This window comes from Salmo salar, chromosome ssa29 (assembly GCF_905237065.1).
Source record: "Salmo salar chromosome ssa29, Ssal_v3.1, whole genome shotgun sequence".
Classification (NCBI taxonomy): domain Eukaryota; kingdom Metazoa; phylum Chordata; class Actinopteri; order Salmoniformes; family Salmonidae; genus Salmo; species Salmo salar.
This window is the reverse complement of record NC_059470.1, coordinates 38,084,573-38,103,900: the sequence shown is the minus strand read 5'-3', so window position 1 is coordinate 38,103,900 and position 19,328 is coordinate 38,084,573. Positions and strand designations below refer to the sequence as shown.

The window sequence follows — 19,328 nt, the reverse complement described above, 5'->3', positions numbered from 1 at the left end:
TCCAGGGTCAGTAGCTATATACAGGGTCACTTCCAGGGTCAGTAGCTATATACAGGGTCAGTAGCTATATACAGGGTCAGTAGCTATATACAGGGTCAGTAGTTATATACAGGGTCTGTTCCAGGGTCAGTAGCTATATACAGGGTCAGTAGCTATATACAGGGTCAGTAGCTATATACTGGGTCAGTAGCTATATTCAGGGTCAGTATCTATATACAGGGTCAGTAGCTATATACAGGGTCAGTAGCTAAATACAGGGTCAGTTCCAGGGTCAGTAGTTATATACAGGGTCAGTAGCTATATACAGGGTCAGTAGTTATATACAGGGTCAGTTCCAGGGTCAGTAGTTATGTACAGGGTCAGTAGCTATGTACAGGGTCAGTAGCTATATACAGGGTCAGTTCCAGGGTCAGTAGTTATATACATGTTCAGTAGCTATATACAGGGTCAGTATCTATATACAGGATCAGTTCCAGGGTCAGTAGTTATATACAGGGTCAGTAGCTATATACAGGGTCAGTATCTATATACAGGGTCAGTAGTTATATACAGGGTCAGTAGCCATATACAGGGTCAGTAGCTATATACAGGGACAGTAGCTATATACAGGGTCAGTAGCTATATACAGGGTTAGTAGCTATATAAAGGGTCAGTTCCAGGGTCAGTATCTATTTACAGGGTCAGTAGCTATATACAGGGTCAGTAGCTATATACAGGGTCAGTACCTATATACAGGGTCAGTTCCAGGGTCAGTAGCTATATACAGGGTCAGTAGCTATATACTGGGACAGTAGCCATATACAGGGTCAGTAGCTATATACAGGGTCAGTAGCTATATACAGGGTCAGTAGCTATATACAGGGTCAGTTCCAGGGTCAGTAGCTATATACAGGGTCAGTTCCAGTGTCAGTAGCTATATACAGGGTCAGTAGCTATATACAGGGTCCGTTCCAGGGTCAGTAGCTATATACAGGGACAGTAGCTATATACAGGGTCAGTAGCTATATACAGGGTCAGTAGCTATATACAGGGTCAGTAGCTATATACAGGGTCAGTAGCTATATACAGGGTCAATAGCTATATACAGGGTCAGTAGTTATATACAGGGTCAGTCGCTATATACAGGGTCAGTTCCAGGGTCAGTAGCTATATACAGGGTCAGTAGCTATATACAGGGACAGTAGCTATATACAGGGTCAGTAGCTATATACAGGGTCAGTTCCAGTGTCAGTAGCCATATACAGGGTCAGTAGCTATATACAGGGTCAGTAGCTATATACAGGGTCAGTAGCTATATACAGGGTCAGTTCCAGGGTCAGTAGCTATATACAGGGTCAGTAGTTATATACAGGGTCAGTATCTATATACAGGGTCAGTTCCAGGGTCAGTAGCTATATACAGGGTCAGTAATTATATACAGGGTCAGTATCTATATACAGGGTCAGTTCCAGGGTCAGTAGCTATGTACATGGTCAGTAGCTATATACAGGGTCAGTAGCTATATACAGGGTCAGTAGCTATATACAGGGTCGGTAGCTATATACAGGGTCAGTTCCAGGGTCAGTAGCTATATACAGGGTCAGTAGTTATATACAGGGTCTGTTCCAGGGTCAGTAGCTATGTACAGGGACAGTAGCGATATACAGGGTCAGTAGCTATATACAGGGTCAGTAGCTATATACAGGGTCAGTAGCTATATACAGGGTCAGTTCCAGTGTCAGTAGCTATATACAGGGTCAGTAGCTATATACAGGGTCAGGAGCTATATACAGGGTCAGTAGCTATATACAGGGTCAGTAGCTATATACAGGGTCAGTAGCTATATACAGGGTCAGTAGCTATATACAGGGTCAGTAGCTATATACAGGGACAGTAGCTATATACAGTGTCAGTAGCTATATACAGGGTCAGTAGCTATATACAGGGTCAGTTCCAGGGTCACTAGCTATATACAGGGTCAGTAGTTATATACAGGGTCAGTATCTATATACAGGGTCAGTTCCAGGGTCAGTAGCTATATACAGTGTCAGTAGTTATATACAGGGTCAGTATCTATATACAGGGTCAGTTCCAGGGTCAGTAGCTATATACATGGTCAGTAGCAATATACAGGGTCAGTAGCTATATACAGGGTCAGTAGTTATATACAGGGTCAGTAGCTATTTACAGGGTCGGGAGCTATATACAGGGTCGGTAGCTATATACAGGGTCAGTAGCTATATACAGGGTCGGTAGCTATATACAGGGTCAGTTCCAGGGTCAGTAGCTATATACAGGGTCAGTAGTTATATACAGGGTCTGTTCCAGGGTCAGTAGCTATGTACAGGGACAGTAGCTATATACAGGGTCAGTAGCTATATACAGGGTCAGTAGCTATATACAGGGTCAGTTCCAGGGACAGTAGCTATATACAGGGTCAGTAGCTATATACAGGGACAGTAGCTATATACAGGGTCAGTAGCTATATACAGGGTCAGTAGCTATATACAGGGTCAGTAGCTATATACAGGGTCAGTAGCTATATACAGGGTCAGTAGCTATATACAGGGACAGTAGCTATATACAGGGTCAGTAGCTATATACAGGGTCAGTAGCTATATACAGGGTCAGTTCCAGGGTCAGTAGCTATATACAGGGTCAGTAGTTATATACAGGGTCAGTATCTATATACAGGGTCAGTTCCAGGGTCAGTAGCTATATACATGGTCAGTAGCTATATACAGGGTCAGTAGCTATATACAGGGTCAGTAGCTATATACAGGGTCAGTAGTTATATACAGGGTCAATATCTATATACAGGGTCAGTTCCAGGGTCAGTAGCTATATACATGGTCAGTAGCTATATACAGGGTCAGTAGCTATATACAGGGTCAGTAGCTATATACAGGGTCGGTAGCTATATACAGGGTCGGTAGCTATATACAGGGTCAGTAGCTATATACAGGGTCGGTAGCTATATACAGGGTCAGTTCCAGGGTCAGTAGCTATATACAGGGTCAGTAGCTATATACATGGTCAGTAGCTATATACAGGGACAGTAGCTATATACAGGGTCAGTAGCTATATACAGGGTCAGTTCCAGGGTCAGTAGTTATATACAGGGTCAGTAGCTATATACAGGGTCAGTAGTTATATACAGGGTCAGTAGTTATATACAGGGTCAGTAGCTATATACAGGGTCAGTAGCAATATGCAGGGTCAGTAGCTATATACAGGGTCAGTTCCAGGGTCAGTATCTATATAAAGGGTCAGTAGTTCAATACAGGGTCAAGAGCTATATACAGGGTCAGTAGCTATATACAGGGTCAGTAGCTATATACAGGGTCGGTAGCTATATACAGGGTCAGTTCCAGGGTCAGTAGCTATATACAGGGTCAGTAGCTATATACATGGTCAGTAGCTATATACAGGGACAGTAGCTATATACAGGGTCAGTAGCTATATACAGGGTCAGTTCCAGGGTCAGTAGTTATATACAGGGTCAGTAGCTATATACAGGGTCAGTAGTTATATACAGGGTCAGTAGTTATATACAGGGTCAGTAGCTATATACAGGGTCAGTAGCAATATACAGGGTCAGTAGCTATATACAGGGTCAGTTCCAGGGTCAGTATCTATATACAGGGTCAGTAGTTCAATACAGGGTCAAGAGCTATATACAGGGTCAGTAGCTATATACAGGGTCAGTAGCTATATACAGGGTCAGTAGATATATACAGGGTCAGTAGCTATATACAGGGTCAGTAGCTATATACAGGGTCAGTTCCAGGGTCAGTAGCTATATACAGGGTCAGTAGTTCAATACAGGGTCAGTAGCTATATACAGGGTCAGTAGCTATATACAGGGTCAGTAGCTATATACAGGGTCAGTCCCAGGGTAAGTAGCTATATACAGGGTCAGTAGCTATGTACAGGGTCAGTAGCTATATACAGGGTCAGTAGCTATGTACAGGGACAGTAGCTATATACAGGGACAGTAGCTATATACAGGGTCAGTAGCTATTTACAGGGTCAGTAGCTATATACAGGGTCAGTAGCTATATACAGGGTCGGTAGCTATATACAGGGTCGGTAGCTATATACAGGGTCAGTAGCTATATACAGGGTCAGTAGCTATATACAGGCTCAGTAGCTATATACAGGCTCAGTTCCAGGGTCAGTAGCTATATACAGGGTCAGTAGCTATATACAGGGTCAGTAGTTATATACAGGCTCTGTTCCAGGGTCAGTAGCTATATACAGGGTCAGTTCCAGGGTCAGTAGCTATATACAGGGTCAGTAGCTATATACAGGGTCAGTAGTTATATACAGGGTCTGTTCCAGGGTCAGTAGCTATATACAGGGTCAGTAGCTATATACAGGGTCAGTAGCTATATACTGGGTCAGTAGCTATATTCAGGGTCAGTATCTATATACAGGGTCAGTAGCTATATACAGGGTCAGTTCCAGGGTCAGTAGTTATATACAGGGTCAGTAGCTATATACAGGGTCAGTAGTTATATACAGGGTCAGTTCCAGGGTCAGTAGGTATATACAGGGTCAGTAGCTATATACAGGGTCAGTATATATATACAGGGTCAGTAGTTATATACAGGGTCAGTCGCTATATACAGGGTCAGTTCCAGGGTCAGTTCCAGGGTCAGTAGCTATATACAGGGTCAGTAGCTATATACAGGGTCAGTTCCAGGGTCAGTAGTTATATACAGGGTCAGTTCCAGGGTCAGTAGCTATATACAGGGTCAGTAGCTATATACAGGGTCAGTAGCTATATACAGGGTCAGTAGCTATATACAGGGTTAGTTCCAGGGTCAGTAGTTATATACAGGGTCAGTTCCAGGGTCAGTAGCTATATACAGGGTCAGTTCCAGGGTCAGTAGCTATATTCAGGGTCAGTAGCTATACACAGGGTCAGTTCCAGGGTCAGTAGCTATATACAGGGTCAGTAGCTATATACAGGGTCAGTTCCAGGGTCAGTATCTATATACAGGGTCAGTAGTTATATACAGGGACAGTAGCTATATACAGGGTCAGTAGCTATATACAGGGTCAGTAGCTATATACAGGGTCAATAGCTATATACAGGGTCAGTTCCAGTGTCAGTAGCTATATACAGGGACAGTTCCAGGGTCAGTAGTTATATACAGGGTCAGTAGTTATATACAGGGTCAGTAGCTATATACAGGGCCAGTAGCTATATACAGGGTCAGTAGCTATATACAGGGTCAGTTCCAGGGTCAGTAGCTATATACAGGGTCAGTAGTTATATACAGGGTCAGTAGCTATATACAGGGCCAGTAGCTATATACAGGGTCAGTAGCTATATACAGGGTCAGTTCCAGGGTCAGTAGCTATATACAGGGTCAGTAGCTATATACAGGGTCAGTAGCTATATACAGGGTCAATTCCAGGGTCAGTAGCTATATACAGGGACAGTAGCTATATACAGGGTCAGTAGCTATATACAGGGTCAGTAGCTATATACAGGATCAGTTCCAGGGTCAGTAGCTATATACAGTGTCAGTTCCAGGGTCAGTAGCTATATACAGGGTCAGTAGCTATATACAGGGTCAGTAGCTATATACAGGGTCAGTAGCTATATACAGGGTCAGTAGCTATATACAGGGTCAGTAGTTATATACAGGGTCAGTAGTTATATACAGGGACAGTAGTTATATACAGGGTCAGTAGCTATATAAAGGGTCAGTTCCAGGGTCAGTAGTTATATACAGGGTCAGTAGCTATATAAAGGGTCAGTTCCAGGGTCAGTAGTTATATACAGGGTCAGTAGTTATATACAGGGACAGTAGCTATATACAGGGTCAGTAGTTATATACAGGGTCAGTAGCTATATACAGGGTCAGTAGCCATATACAGGGTCAGTAGCTATATACAGGGTCAGTAGCTATATACAGGGTCAGTAGCTATATACAGGGTCAGTTCCAGGGTCAGTATCTATTTACAGGGTCAGTAGCTATATACAGGGTCAGTAGCTATATACAGGGTCAGTACCTATATACAGGGTCAGTTCCAGGGTCAGTAGCTATATACAGGGTCAGTAGCTATATACAGGGACAGTAGCCATATACAGGGTCAGTAGCTATATACAGGGTCAGTAGCTATATACAGGGTCAGTAGCTATATACAGGGACAGTAGCCATATACAGGGTCAATAGCTATATACAGGGTCAGTAGTTATATACAGGGTCAGTCGCTATATACAGGGTCAGTTCCAGGGTCAGTAGCTATATACAGGGTCAGTAGTTATATACAGGGACAGTAGCTATATACAGGGTCAGTAGCTATATACAGGGTCAGTTCCAGAGTCAGTAGCCATATACAGGGTCAGTAGCTATATACAGGGTCAGTAGCTATATACAGGGTCAGTAGCTATATACAGGGTCAGTTCCAGGGTCAGTAGCTATATACAGGGTCAGTAGTTATATACAGGGTCAGTATCTATATACAGGGTCAGTGCCAGGGTCAGTAGCTATATACAGGGTCAGTAGTTATATACAGGGTCAGTATCTATATACAGGGTCAGTTCCAGGGTCAGTAGCTATGTACATGGTCAGTAGCTATATACAGGGTCAGTAGCTATATACCGGGTCGGTAGCTATATACAGGGTCAGTTCCAGGGTCAGTAGCTATATACAGGGTCAGTAGTTATATACAGGGTCTGTTCCAGGGTCAGTAGCTATGTACAGGGACAGTAGCTATATACAGGGTCAGTAGCTATATACAGGGTCAGTAGCTATATACAGGGTCAGTTCCAGGGTCAGTAGCTATATACAGGCTCAGTTCCAGGGTCAGTAGCTATATACAGGGTCAGTAGCTATATACATGGTCAGTAGCTATATACAGGGTCAGTAGTTATATACAGGGTCAGTAGCTATATACACGGTCAGTTCCAGGGTCAGTAGTTATATACAGGGTCAGTAGCTATATACAGGGTCAGTAGTTATATACAGGGTCAGTAGTTATATACAGGGTCAGTAGCTATATACAGGGTCAGTAGCTATATACAGGGTCAGTAGCTATATACAGGGTCAGTTCCAGGGTCAGTATCTATATACAGGGTCAGTAGTTCAATACAGGGTCAGTAGCTATATACAGGGTCAGTAGCTATATACAGGGTCAGTTCCAGGGTCAGTAGGTATATACAGGGCCAGTAGTTCAATACAGGGTCAGTAGCTATATACAGGGTCAGTAGCTATATACAGGGTCAGTAGCTATATACAGGGTCAGTCCCAGGGTCAGTAGCTATATACAGGGTCAGTAGTTATATACAGGGTCAGTAGCTATATACAGGGTCAGTAGCTATATACAGGGTCAGTAGCTATATACAGGGTCTGTATCTATATACAGGGTCAGTATCTATAAACAGGGTCAGTAGTTATATACAGGGTCAGTAGCTATATACAGGGTCAGTAGCTATATACAGGGTCAGTAGCTATATACAGGGTCAGTATCTATATACAGGGTCAGTATCTATAAACAGGGTCAGTAGCTATATACAGGGTCAGTAGTTATATACAGGGTCAGTTCCAGGGTCAGTAGTTATATACAGGGTCAGTTCCAGGGTCAGTAGCTATATACAGGGTCAGTAGCTATATACAGGGTCAGTAGCTATATACAGGGTCAGTTCCAGGGTCAGTAGTTATATACAGGGTCAGTTCCAGGGTCAGTAGCTATATACAGGGTCAGTAGCTATATACAGGGTCAGTATCTATAAACAGGGTCAGTAGCTATATACAGGGTCAGTAGTTATATACAGGGTCAGTTCCAGGGTCAGTAGTTATATACAGGGTCAGTTCCAGGGTCAGTAGCTATATACAGGGTCAGTAGCTATATACAGGGTCAGTAGCTATATACAGGGTCAGTTCCAGGGTCAGTAGTTATATACAGGGTCAGTTCCAGGGTCAGTAGCTATATACAGGGTCAGTAGCTATATACAGGGTCAGTAGCTATATACAGGGTCAGTTCCAGGGTCAGTAGTTATATACAGGGTCAGTTCCAGGGTCAGTAGCTATATACTGGGTCAGTTCCAGGGTCAGTAGCTATATTTAGGGTCAGTAGCTATATACAGGGTCAGTTCCAGGGTCAGTACCTATATACAGGGTCAGTAGCTATATACAGGGTCAGTTCCAGGGTCAGTATCTATATACAGGGTCAGTAGTTATATACAGGGACAGTAGCTATATACAGGGTCAGTAGCTATATACAGGGTCAGTAGCTATATACAGGGTCAGTAGCTATATACAATGTCAGTAGCTATATACAGGGTCAGTTCCAGTGTCAGTAGCTATATACAGGGACAGTTCCAGGGTCAGTAGTTATATACAGGGTCAGTAGTTATATACAGGGTCAGTAGCTATATACAGGGCCAGTAGCTATATGCAGGGTCAGTAGCTATATACAGGGTCAGTTCCAGGGTCAGTAGCTATATACAGGGTCAGTAGCTATATACAGGGTCAGTAGCTATATACAGGGTCAGTTCCAGGGTCAGTAGTTATATACAGGGTCAGTAGCTATATACAGGGACAGTAGCTATATACAGGGTCAGTAGCTATATACAGGGTCAGTAGCTATATACAGGGTCAGTTCCAGGGTCAGTAGCTATATACAGGGTCAGTTCCAGGGTCAGTAGCTATATACAGGGTCAGTAGCTATATACAGGGTCAGTAGCTATATACAGGGTCAGTAGTTATATACAGGGTCAGTAGTTATATACAGGGACAGTAGTTATATACAGGGTCAGTAGCTATATAAAGGGTCAGTTCCAGGGTCAGTAGTTATATACAGGGTCAGTAGCTATATACAGGGTCAGTACCTATATACAGGGTCAGTTCCAGGGTCAGTAGCTATATACAGGGTCAGTAGCTATATACAGGGACAGTAGCCATATACAGGGTCAGTAGCTATATACAGGGTCAATAGCTATATACAGGGTCAGTAGCTATATACAGGGACAATAGCCATATGCAGGGTCAGTAGCTATATACAGGGTCAGTAGCTATATACAGGGTCAGTTCCAGGGTCAGTAGCTATATACAGGGTCAGTTCCAGGGACATTGCACTGATAGAGAAATCGTTCGAAACAGCACACTAATTCAATATTCCGTCATCAAAATGATACCAAATCGTCTATTATTTTCACGACTTATAATTTTTTTTAAACTTTGATATCACTTTGACAACTAACGGCGTTGCTGTTGAGCAAATGTTAAATTGTCAAAGCAGGATGTGTTTACAGTCATAACATACAAAAACAGTACATACACACGCACACACCCACACACACACATACGCACACACACACACACAGACGCACACTTGTTATTTTTTCACTGTCTCTATGCACACTCACAGGACTCTACACACTCACATACAATCATAATTTACGCTGCTGCTACTCTGTTTATCATATATATACTGATGCCTAGTCCCCTTACCCCTATACATATCTACCTCTATCACTCCAGTATCCCTGTACATTGTTAATATGGTACTGACCCTGTATATAGTCACCTTACCCCTATACATATCTACCTCCATCACTCCAGTATCCCTGTCTCCTTCCCCCTATACATATCTACCTCCATCACTCCAGTATCCCTGTCCCCTTCCCCCTATACATATCTACCTCCTTCACTCCAGTATCCCTGTCTCCTTCCCCCTATACATATCTACCTCCATCACTCCAGTATCCCTGTCTCCTTCCCCCTATACATATCTACCTCCATCACTCCAGTATCCCTGTCTCCTTCCCCTTATACATATCTGCCTCCATCACTCCAGTATCTCTTTACATTGTTAATATGGGCTGTATCAGTGGTCTAAGGCACTGTATCTCAGTGCTAGAGGTGTCACTGCAGACTCTGGTAAGATTCCAGGCTGTATCACATCAGGCTGTGAAAGGGAATCCCATAGGGCAGCGCACAATTGACTAGCATCCTCCGGGTTAGTGTTTGGCCAGGGTAGGCACAGGGTGTTGTGTTGTCCTATATTTTTATTTAATTTATTTGTATTTTTAATCCTAGCCCCCACAGGAGGCCTTTTGCATTTTGGTAGGCTGTCATTGTAAATAAGAAATTGTTCTTAACTAACTTGACTAGTTAAAAAAATGTTAAATATTTTTTTTTTTTTAAATGTAGGTCATAAGAGTTCGTGTTCACCGTTTCTCATGTTGAGTTTGCCCCCACCAAGATTTCCATGCTAAAATCGCCAGTGGAGGGCAGACACTGCAAGATTAGCGGCAAGAGGGAATTCTTCTCAGGCAGTTTAATAGACAGCGACTGGGGTCCTACAAGCTTTCAACTCACGCATGCGCATGAGAGAATGTCTCTTTCTCGGTGGACACAATGGCGGACGCAGAGTAAGTGATTTCTTCTCTGCCACAATCTATGTCCATCTACTAATTTAACAAATATCCAACGTTATTTCACATTAAATTAGTTACTGCCAGCTAAAGAACATGTTTGTCGTGTCGGCAGTGTAGAGTGGCGTTTTTTACTCTACAATATTTTTGTTGATTTGGTTGACTCGGGACTGGATATGGTTAGAAACATGCCCGGCTTGCGAATCCATTTGCACATGTTTTAACCTGTATGCGTGGTTCGTAGTTTTACTTGCATATTGTCAATGAGTTGCAAAGTATTTTCTGAGTATTTCGCTGTTTGATCCCTACAATATCACAATGTAGACTTTTTGCTTCTGTCTTCGCCCGGCAAAACTAACAAGCCAGGTTAGCTCACGTTTTGGAAATGGCTAGTTAGCGGTGATGTTGCTAAGAGCTAGGTGAAACTAACAGCTTTCGCAACACGTTTTGTCCGTTAAGATACGATTTCTCAGTCAGTCACGTCCATGTTAAACTATTTCCCCCCTTTACTCTAAACAAAGTGTTGCATCTGTTGCAGAAAGAAGGTTCCGGCGGTCCCTGAGAGCCTTTTGAAAAGGCGGAAGGCCTTCGCCACCATGAAGGCTGTGCGCATCAAGAAGATGCTTGCCGAAAAAAAAGTGAGTTTGAACTAACCCAAGTATTAACCTAACTACCAGGCTTCCATATTTAAGTTTACAATACATATAATCTCCCCTTTAAATGCAGTTGATGTACTGCTTGAGCTGTCTGGGTGTGTAGGGGGGTAATAGTAACTAACCCCGTCATTCAAAATGTATAACTACAATGTGGTTAATGATGCTCAACTTTTTTCCCCATCTTATCGACTCTGATGAAACCAGTCTGAAATAAGCCAATTTGTCTGAAACCACATAGAAATGTACTAAATAATCATTGTTAGTTGTAACATTGAGACTGCATTGTTGGTCTACTGTAAAGTCGACTACACCTGTTGTATTTGACAAATACAATTTTGATATGATCTGTTTTAAAACATTGCATCCTTATGGCTGTTCACCCATAAAAGGATGAATTCATTCCAGGTTTATACAAACATGTATAAATTGATTGGTCCAACACCAAATATGGAAGATATACAACCAAGAGTGGCACAGTCTAAACTAGCAAAAGTCAAAGCAAATGAAAGTTCATATTTTATCAACACTGTCAAGTATTACAGAGAATAGTCTATCCTTTATAATGACACTACTAAAGAGCTACGGTTTGACATTTCGTAACACCCTCTTGGTTTGGCTATTTCTACATTGTACAGCGGTGGGTGAATTCCCTACATCCTGCTAAAAAAGCAACTTTGGTCATACTGTGAAGTTAACCAGCTGTAATGTTCTGCTCCGACTCAGTTTATGCCTTATATCCCCAGACTCGTAAGGTGACCAGGAAACTGATCTACAAGAGGGAAGAGAAGTACCACAAGGAGTACAGGGAGACGTACCGGCGTGAGATCCGCATGGGGCGGACAGCCCGCAATGTTGGGAACTTCTACGTCCCAGCTGAGCCCAAGCTGGCCTTCGTCATCAGGATCAGGGGGTATGTTTCTGTGGATTAGACTGCTAAATGCATATTTTATCACTGTTTTTTGTCAGATTTCCATGTCTGTCTCGTGCACCATTACTCAGGTGCTGGGTAAAACATGGATGTATTTAAGTCGTTACCTGGACATTGATTTTATTTGTTACTTGGTATAGCTGGCGACCATGTCTTCTTCCTGTCTTTCAAACGTCTACACAATGTGGTTAATGATGCTCAACTTTTTTCCCCATCTTATCGACTCTGGTGAAACCAGTCTGAAAAATAAGCCAATTTGTCTGAAACCACATAGAAATGTCCTAAATAATCATTGTTAGCTATAACATTGACACTGCATTGTTGGTTAAGGGCTTGTAAGTAAGCATTCCATTATAAGGTCGACTACACCTGTTGTATTTAGTGCATGTGACAATTTTTTGGGATTAGTTTAAACATTGCACCCTTATGGCTGTTCACCCATAAAAGGATGAATTCATTCCAGGTTTATACAAACATTTATAAATTGATTGGTCCAACAGCAAATATGGAAGATATACAACCAAGAGTGGCACAGTCTAAACTAGCAAAAGTCAAAGCAAATGAATGTTCATATTTTATCAACACTGTCAAGTATTGCAGAGAATAGTCTATCCTTTATAATGACACTACTAAAGAGCTACGGTTTGACATTTCGTAACACCCTCTTGGTTTGGCTATTTCTACATTGTACAGCGGTGGGTGAATTCCCTACATTCTGCTAAAAAAAAGCAACTTTGGTCATACTGTGAAGTTAACCAGCTGTAATGTTCTGCTCCGACTCAGTTTATGCCTTATATCCCCAGACTCGTAAGGTGACCAGGAAACTGATCTACAAGAGTGCTGAGAAGTACCACAAGGAGTACAGGGAGACGTACCGGCGTGAGATCCGCATGGGGCGGACAGCCCGCAAGGTTGGAAACTTCTACGTCCCAGCTGAGCCCAAGCTGGCCTTCGTCATTAGAATCGGGGGGTATGTTTCTGTGGATTAGACTGCTAAATGCATTTTTTTATCACTGTTTTTTGTCAGATTTCCATGTCTGTCTTGTGCACCATTACTCAGGTGCTGGGTAAAACATGGATGTATCTAACTTCTCTTGGGTATGTGGGACGCTACCGTCCCACCTGCGGGACACAGCCAGTGAAATAGCAGGGCGGCAAATTCATAAAGACAAATCTCATGTCTTCTTCCTGTCTTTCAAACGTCTACACAATGTGGTTAATGATGCTCAACTTTTTTCCCCATCTTATCGACTCTGGTGAAACCAGTCTGAAAAATAAGCCAATTTGTCTGAAACCACATTGAATGTAAACTAAACGCTGACTTGAAAATTAACAGGTGATGCTGTGCTGAACATATTTCTAACACTGTACCTCTCGCCCCCCTCTCAGTATCAACGATGTCAGTCCCAAGGTGCGCAAGGTCCTCCAGCTTCTGCGTCAGATCTTCAACGGAGTGTTTGTCAAACTGAACAAGGCTTCCATCAACATGCTGAGGATCGCCGAGCCCTGCATCGCTTGGGGGTAAGCCGACATTACTACCACGGTGTATTCACTAGGAAGCCAAGGGTCCGATGTAGGGAGGGACTAACCAGAATTGGCCAACAAGAAATGCTCGTTTTCATAGCAGAACTTTTCATGTTACGAACAGGTTTGTACTAATGAATACACCCCTGCTTTGATCTGTTGAATTTAACAGTTATGGTTTTGTGTTGCTTTACTTGGCAGTGATTAAGCAGTGGTACAACATAACTTCTGATGCAGTGTTTGTCTGGAATTTTTTTCACAATCTGGTTAATGATGCTCAACTTTTTTCCCCATCTTATCGACTCTGGTGAAACCAGTCTGAAAAATAAGCCAATTTGTCTGAAACCACATAGAAATGTACTAAATAATCATTGTTAGTTGTAACATTGAGACTGCATTGTTGGTCTACTGTAAAGTCGACTACACCTGTTGTATTTGACAAATACAATTTTGATATGATCTGTTTTAAAACATTGCATCCTTATGGCTGTTCACCCATAAAATGATGGATTCATTCCAGGTTTATACAAACATGTATAAATTGATTGGTCCAACACCAAATATGGAAGATATACAACCAAGAGTGGCACAGTCTAAACTAGCAAAAGTCAAAGCAAATGAAAGTTCATATTTTATCAACACTGTCAAGTATTACAGAGAATAGTCTATCCTTTATAATGACACTACTAAAGAGCTACGGTTTGACATTTCGTAACACCCTCTTGGTTTGGCTATTTCTACATTGTACAGCGGTGGGTGAATTCCCTACATCCTGCTAAAAAAAGCAACTTTGGTCATACTGTGAAGTTAACCAGCTGTAATGTTCTGCTCCGACTCAGTTTATGCCTTATATCCCCAGACTCGTAAGGTGACCAGGAAACTGATCTACAAGAGGGAAGAGAAGTACCACAAGGAGTACAGGGAGACGTACCGGCGTGAGATCCGCATGGGGCGGACAGCCCGCAATGTTGGGAACTTCTACGTCCCAGCTGAGCCCAAGCTGGCCTTCGTCATCAGGATCAGGGGGTATGTTTCTGTGGATTAGACTGCTAAATGCATATTTTATCACTGTTTTTTGTCAGATTTCCATGTCTGTCTCGTGCACCATTACTCAGGTGCTGGGTAAAACATGGATGTATTTAAGTCGTTACCTGGACATTGATTTTATTTGTTACTTGGTATAGCTGGCGACCATGTCTTCTTCCTGTCTTTCAAACGTCTACACAATGTGGTTAATGATGCTCAACTTTTTTCCCCATCTTATCGACTCTGGTGAAACCAGTCTGAAAAATAAGCCAATTTGTCTGAAACCACATAGAAATGTCCTAAATAATCATTGTTAGCTTTAACATTGACACTGCATTGTTGGTTAAGGGCTTGTAAGTAAGCATTCCATTATAAGGTCGACTACACCTGTTGTATTTAGTGCATGTGACAATTTTTTGGGATTAGTTTAAACATTGCACCCTTATGGCTGTTCACCCATAAAAGGATGAATTCATTCCAGGTTTATACAAACATTTATAAATTGATTGGTCCAACACCAAATATGGAAGATATACAACCAAGAGTGGCACAGTCTAAACTAGCAAAAGTAAAAGCAAATGAATGTTCATATTTTATCAACACTGTCAAGTATTACAGAGAATAGTCTATCCTTTATAATGACACTACTAAAGAGCTACGGTTTGACATTTCGTAACACCCTCTTGGTTTGGCTATTTCTACATTGTACAGCGGTGGGTGAATTCCCTACATCCTGCTAAAAAAAGCAACTTTGGTCATACTGTGAAGTTAACCAGCTGTAATGTTCTGCTCCGACTCAGTTTATGCCTTAAATCCCCAGACTCGTAAGGTGACCAGGAAACTGATCTACAAGAGGGCTGAGAAGTACCACAAGGAGTACAGGGAGACGTACCGGCGTGAGATCCGCATGGGGCGGACAGCCCGCAAGGTTGGAAACTTCTACGTCCCAGCTGAGCCCAAGCTGGCCTTCGTCATCAGGATCAGGGGGTATGTTTCTGTGGATTAGACTGCTAAATGCATTTTTTTATCACTGTTTTTTGTCAGATTTCCATGTCTGTCTTGTGCACCATTACTCAGGTGCTGGGTAAAACATGGATGTATCTAACTTCTCTTGGGTATGTGGGACGCTACCGTCCCACCTGCGGGACACAGCCAGTGAAATAGCAGGGCGGCAAATTCATAAAGACAAATCTCATGTCTTCTTCCTGTCTTTCAAACGTCTACACAATGTGGTTAATGATGCTCAACTTTTTTCCCCATCTTATCGACTCTGGTGAAACCAGTCTGAAAAATAAGCCAATTTGTCTGAAACCACATTGAATGTAAACTAAACGCTGACTTGAAAATTAACAGGTGATGCTGTGCTGAACATATTTCTAACACTGTACCTCTCGCCCCCCCTCTCAGTATCAACGATGTCAGTCCCAAGGTGCGCAAGGTCCTCCAGCTTCTGCGTCAGATCTTCAACGGAGTGTTTGTCAAACTGAACAAGGCTTCCATCAACATGCTGAGGATCGCCGAGCCCTGCATCGCTTGGGGTAAGCCGACATTACTACCACGGTGTATTCACTAGGAAGCCAAGGGTCCGATGTAGGGAGGGACTAACCAGAATTGGCCAACAAGAAATGCTCGTTTTCATAGCAGAACTTTTCATGTTACGAACAGGTTTGTACTAATGAATACACCCCTGCTTTGATCTGTTGAATTTAACAGTTATGGTTTTGTGTTGCTTTACTTGGCAGTGATTAAGCAGTGGTACAACATAACTTCTGATGCAGTGTTTGTCTGGAATTTTTTTCACAATCTGGTTAATGATGCTCAACTTTTTTCCCCATCTTATCGACTCTGGTGAAACCAGTCTGAAAAATAAGCCAATTTGTCTGAAACCACATTGAGAAAAACACCTGCAATCTGAAATGGCAGAATATGCAACTGCATTTAGTGATTTGGGACATGGATATCCCATTACTGTACACAAACCTCTAGCCGGAAGCTTTTCTTTACACCAGCAATAACATCTGCTATATACAGTGCATTTGGAAAGTATTCAGACCACTTGGCATTTCCACATTTTGTTACTTTACAGCCTTATTCTAAAATAGATTAACATCTCTGGGCTAGGTTGGATGTGACCGTCCCACACTATTCCACAGCCAGTGACATAGCATGGCGCGAAATACAAAAAGGCAAAAAATATCATTAATTTCAATTTCTCAAACACACGACTATTTTACACCATTTTAAAGATACATTTCTCGTTAATCCAACCACATTGTCCGATTTCAAAAAGGCTTTACAGCGAAAGCAAAACATTAGATTATGTTAGGAGATTACATAGACAAAAATAACCACACAGCACTAACCTTTGACGATCTTCATCAGATGACACTCCTAGGACATCATGTTATACAATACATGCATGTTTTGTTCAATCAAGTTCATATTTATATCAAAAACCAGCTGTTTACATTGGCATGTGACGTTCAGAACTAGCATACCCACCGCAAACTTCCGGTGAATTTACTAAATTACTCACGATAAACGTTCACAAAAACATAACAATTATTTTAAGAATTATAGATACAGAACTCCTCTATGCAATCGCTATGTCCGATTTTAAAATAGCTTTTCGGCAAAAGCACATTTTGCAATATTCTGAGTAGATAGCTCGCCATCACGGGCTAGCTATTTTGACACCCACCAAGTTTGGCACTCACCAAACTCAGATTTACTATAAGAAAAATTGGATTACCTTTGCTGTTCTTCGTCAGAATGCACTCCCAGGACTTCTACTTCAACAACAAATGTTGGTCTGGTTCAAAATAATCCATAGTTATGTTCAAATATCCTCTGTTTTGTTTGTGCGTTCAAGACACTATCCGAAGGGTGACGCGCCGGCGCGTATCGTGACAAAAAAATTCTAAATATTCCATTACCGTACTTCGAAGCATGTCAAACGCTGTTTACAATCAATTTTTATGCGATTTTTCTCATAAAAAAGCGATAGTATTCCGACCGGGAAACCCTGTTTTCGTTCAGACTAAAAATCTAAAATGGACTCTTCACGTGCACACGCGCACCAGTCTCATTGTTCTCAGATCGACCACTTACCAAATGCGCTACTGTTTTTCAGCCATGGGCTGCAAAGTCATCATTCAACGTTCTGGTGCCTTCTGGGAGCCTATGGGAGCCGTAGGAAGTGTCACGTTACAGCAGAGATCCTCTGTTTTCAATAAAGAGAGTGTAGAAGGCCAAGAAATGGTCAGAGAGGGCACTTCCTGTTTGGAATCTTCTCAGGTTTTTGCCTGTCATATGAGTTCTGTTATACTCACAGACACCATTCAAACAGTTTTAGAAACTTTAGGGTGTTTTCTATCCAAATCAAACAATTATATGCATATTCTAGTTTCTGGGCAGTAGTAATAACCAGATTAAATCAGGTACGTTTTTTATCCGGCCGTGCAAATACTGCCCCCTACCCTAGAGGTTAAATTGCCGAAAATGCTTAACCTGTTTTCGCTTTGTCATTATGGGGTGTTGTGTGTAGATTGCTGAGGATTTAAAAAAAATTGTTTTAATATATTTTAGAATAAGGCTGTAAAGTAACAAATGTGGAATAAGTCAAGGCGTCTGAATACTTTCCAGAGGCATTGATTGTGACCATTAAAATTTGATTAAATGGATAATCTCCTGGATGGTCAGTCCTTCCATATGTCTTATCAATTTGAGTTTTCTTTTGTTTAATCCCTCAGCTCTTTGAATTAAACTGCAGATTACCCTTTTAAACGCCAATGTACGCTCAGTCCTCACTCTGTCCTTGTCCCTCCAGGTAAATACAGTATCATCTGTGTGGAGGACCTGATCCATGAGATCTACACAGTCGGGAAGAACTTCAATCCTGCCAACAACTTCCTGTAAAGTCACCTTCCCCCTATACATATCTACCTCCATCACTCCAGTATCTCTGCATGTTGTTAATATGGTACTGACCCTGTATATAGTATGCTTACTTTCTCATTTTCTTATATTTATTCTGTGTTATTGTTCTACCTTGTGTTGTTAGTACTATATTGATTACTGCATTAAAAAACAGTTAAATAACTACCTTTTTTTTTTTGTCTATCGCCAACTTCTTTCTTTCTTTTTATTTTTTTAAAGTTAAGATGTAGTACTTTGAGGACCACTATGTAAAAAAAGAAATAAACATTTTAAAATAGACACGTGTCAGATTATTATTATTATTATAAATTTTTTAAGATGTGCCACTAGTGGATAATGAATCCAGTGTGATGGTCATTGTTTGATGTCCATATTATGCCAGCTCCATGATGGGGGATATAATTATTCTGTTCTATTATAGCTAACTTAGAATCAATCACTCAATATTAATAACACAGTAAAAATGGATGGTAAACATTTTGTCACGTGTCTGCATGAATGAACGCATTACTTAAAATCCCTCAAAGTTCACTAATATAAATGTGCTCCTGAGTGGCGCAGCGGTCTAAGGCACTGCATCTCAGTGCTAGAGGCGTCACTACAGACCCTGGTTAGATTCCAGGCTGTATCACAGCGGTCTAAGGCACTGCATCTCAGTGCTAGAGGCGTCACTACAGTCCCTGGTTAGATTCCAAGCTGTATCACAGCGGTCTAAGGCACTGCATCTCAGTGCTAGAGGCGTCACTACAGACCCTGGTTAGATTCCAGGCTGTATCACAGCGGTCTAAGGCACTGCATCTCAGTGCTAGAGGCGTCACTACAGACCCTGGTTAGATTCCAGGCTGTATCACAGCGGTCTAAGGCACTGCATCTCAGT

General features: G+C 41.9%; 1 protein-coding gene and 7 non-coding genes across 14 annotated transcripts; all 8 read left to right on the top strand.

Moving 5' to 3' along the window:
• Positions 1–10,303: 10,303 nt before the first annotated feature.
• Positions 10,304–18,730, top strand: LOC123723900 (60S ribosomal protein L7). Of its 7 annotated transcripts, XR_006762733.1 has the most exons (8): positions 10,304–10,375; positions 10,917–11,016; positions 12,766–12,873; positions 13,352–13,483; positions 14,346–14,512; positions 15,333–15,440; positions 15,920–16,050; positions 18,341–18,730. XR_006762733.1 is itself a non-coding variant. In XM_045711004.1 (7 exons), the coding sequence occupies exons 1-7, from the start codon at positions 10,362–10,364 to the stop codon at positions 18,343–18,345; spliced, it is 657 nt and encodes a 218-aa protein (XP_045566960.1). In that variant the 5' UTR covers positions 10,304–10,361; the 3' UTR covers positions 18,346–18,429. The 7 variants fall into 7 exon arrangements, 4 of the variants coding, with proteins under 4 accessions (XP_045566960.1, XP_045566961.1, XP_045566962.1 ...); XR_006762732.1 differs by lacking the exon at positions 15,920–16,050 and having other exon boundaries at positions 15,333–15,499; positions 18,342–18,730; XR_006762734.1 differs by lacking the exon at positions 18,341–18,730 and having other exon boundaries at positions 15,333–15,499; positions 15,920–16,047.
• Positions 11,182–11,271, top strand: LOC123731576 (small nucleolar SNORD12/SNORD106). Its single transcript, XR_006762784.1, has one exon. It is a non-coding gene; the product is annotated as a small nucleolar SNORD12/SNORD106 (small nucleolar RNA).
• Positions 12,144–12,235, top strand: LOC123731578 (small nucleolar SNORD12/SNORD106). The gene has a single exon (XR_006762786.1). It is a non-coding gene; the product is annotated as a small nucleolar SNORD12/SNORD106 (small nucleolar RNA).
• Positions 13,172–13,263, top strand: LOC123731575 (small nucleolar SNORD12/SNORD106). The gene has a single exon (XR_006762783.1). It is a non-coding gene; the product is annotated as a small nucleolar SNORD12/SNORD106 (small nucleolar RNA).
• LOC123731581 (small nucleolar SNORD12/SNORD106) lies at positions 13,747–13,838 on the top strand. The gene has a single exon (XR_006762789.1). It is a non-coding gene; the product is annotated as a small nucleolar SNORD12/SNORD106 (small nucleolar RNA).
• On the top strand, positions 14,712–14,803 carry LOC123731577 (small nucleolar SNORD12/SNORD106). The gene has a single exon (XR_006762785.1). It is a non-coding gene; the product is annotated as a small nucleolar SNORD12/SNORD106 (small nucleolar RNA).
• LOC123731573 (small nucleolar SNORD12/SNORD106) lies at positions 15,739–15,830 on the top strand. Its single transcript, XR_006762782.1, has one exon. It is a non-coding gene; the product is annotated as a small nucleolar SNORD12/SNORD106 (small nucleolar RNA).
• On the top strand, positions 16,314–16,405 carry LOC123731580 (small nucleolar SNORD12/SNORD106). The gene has a single exon (XR_006762788.1). It is a non-coding gene; the product is annotated as a small nucleolar SNORD12/SNORD106 (small nucleolar RNA).
• Positions 18,731–19,328: the final 598 nt, after the last annotated feature.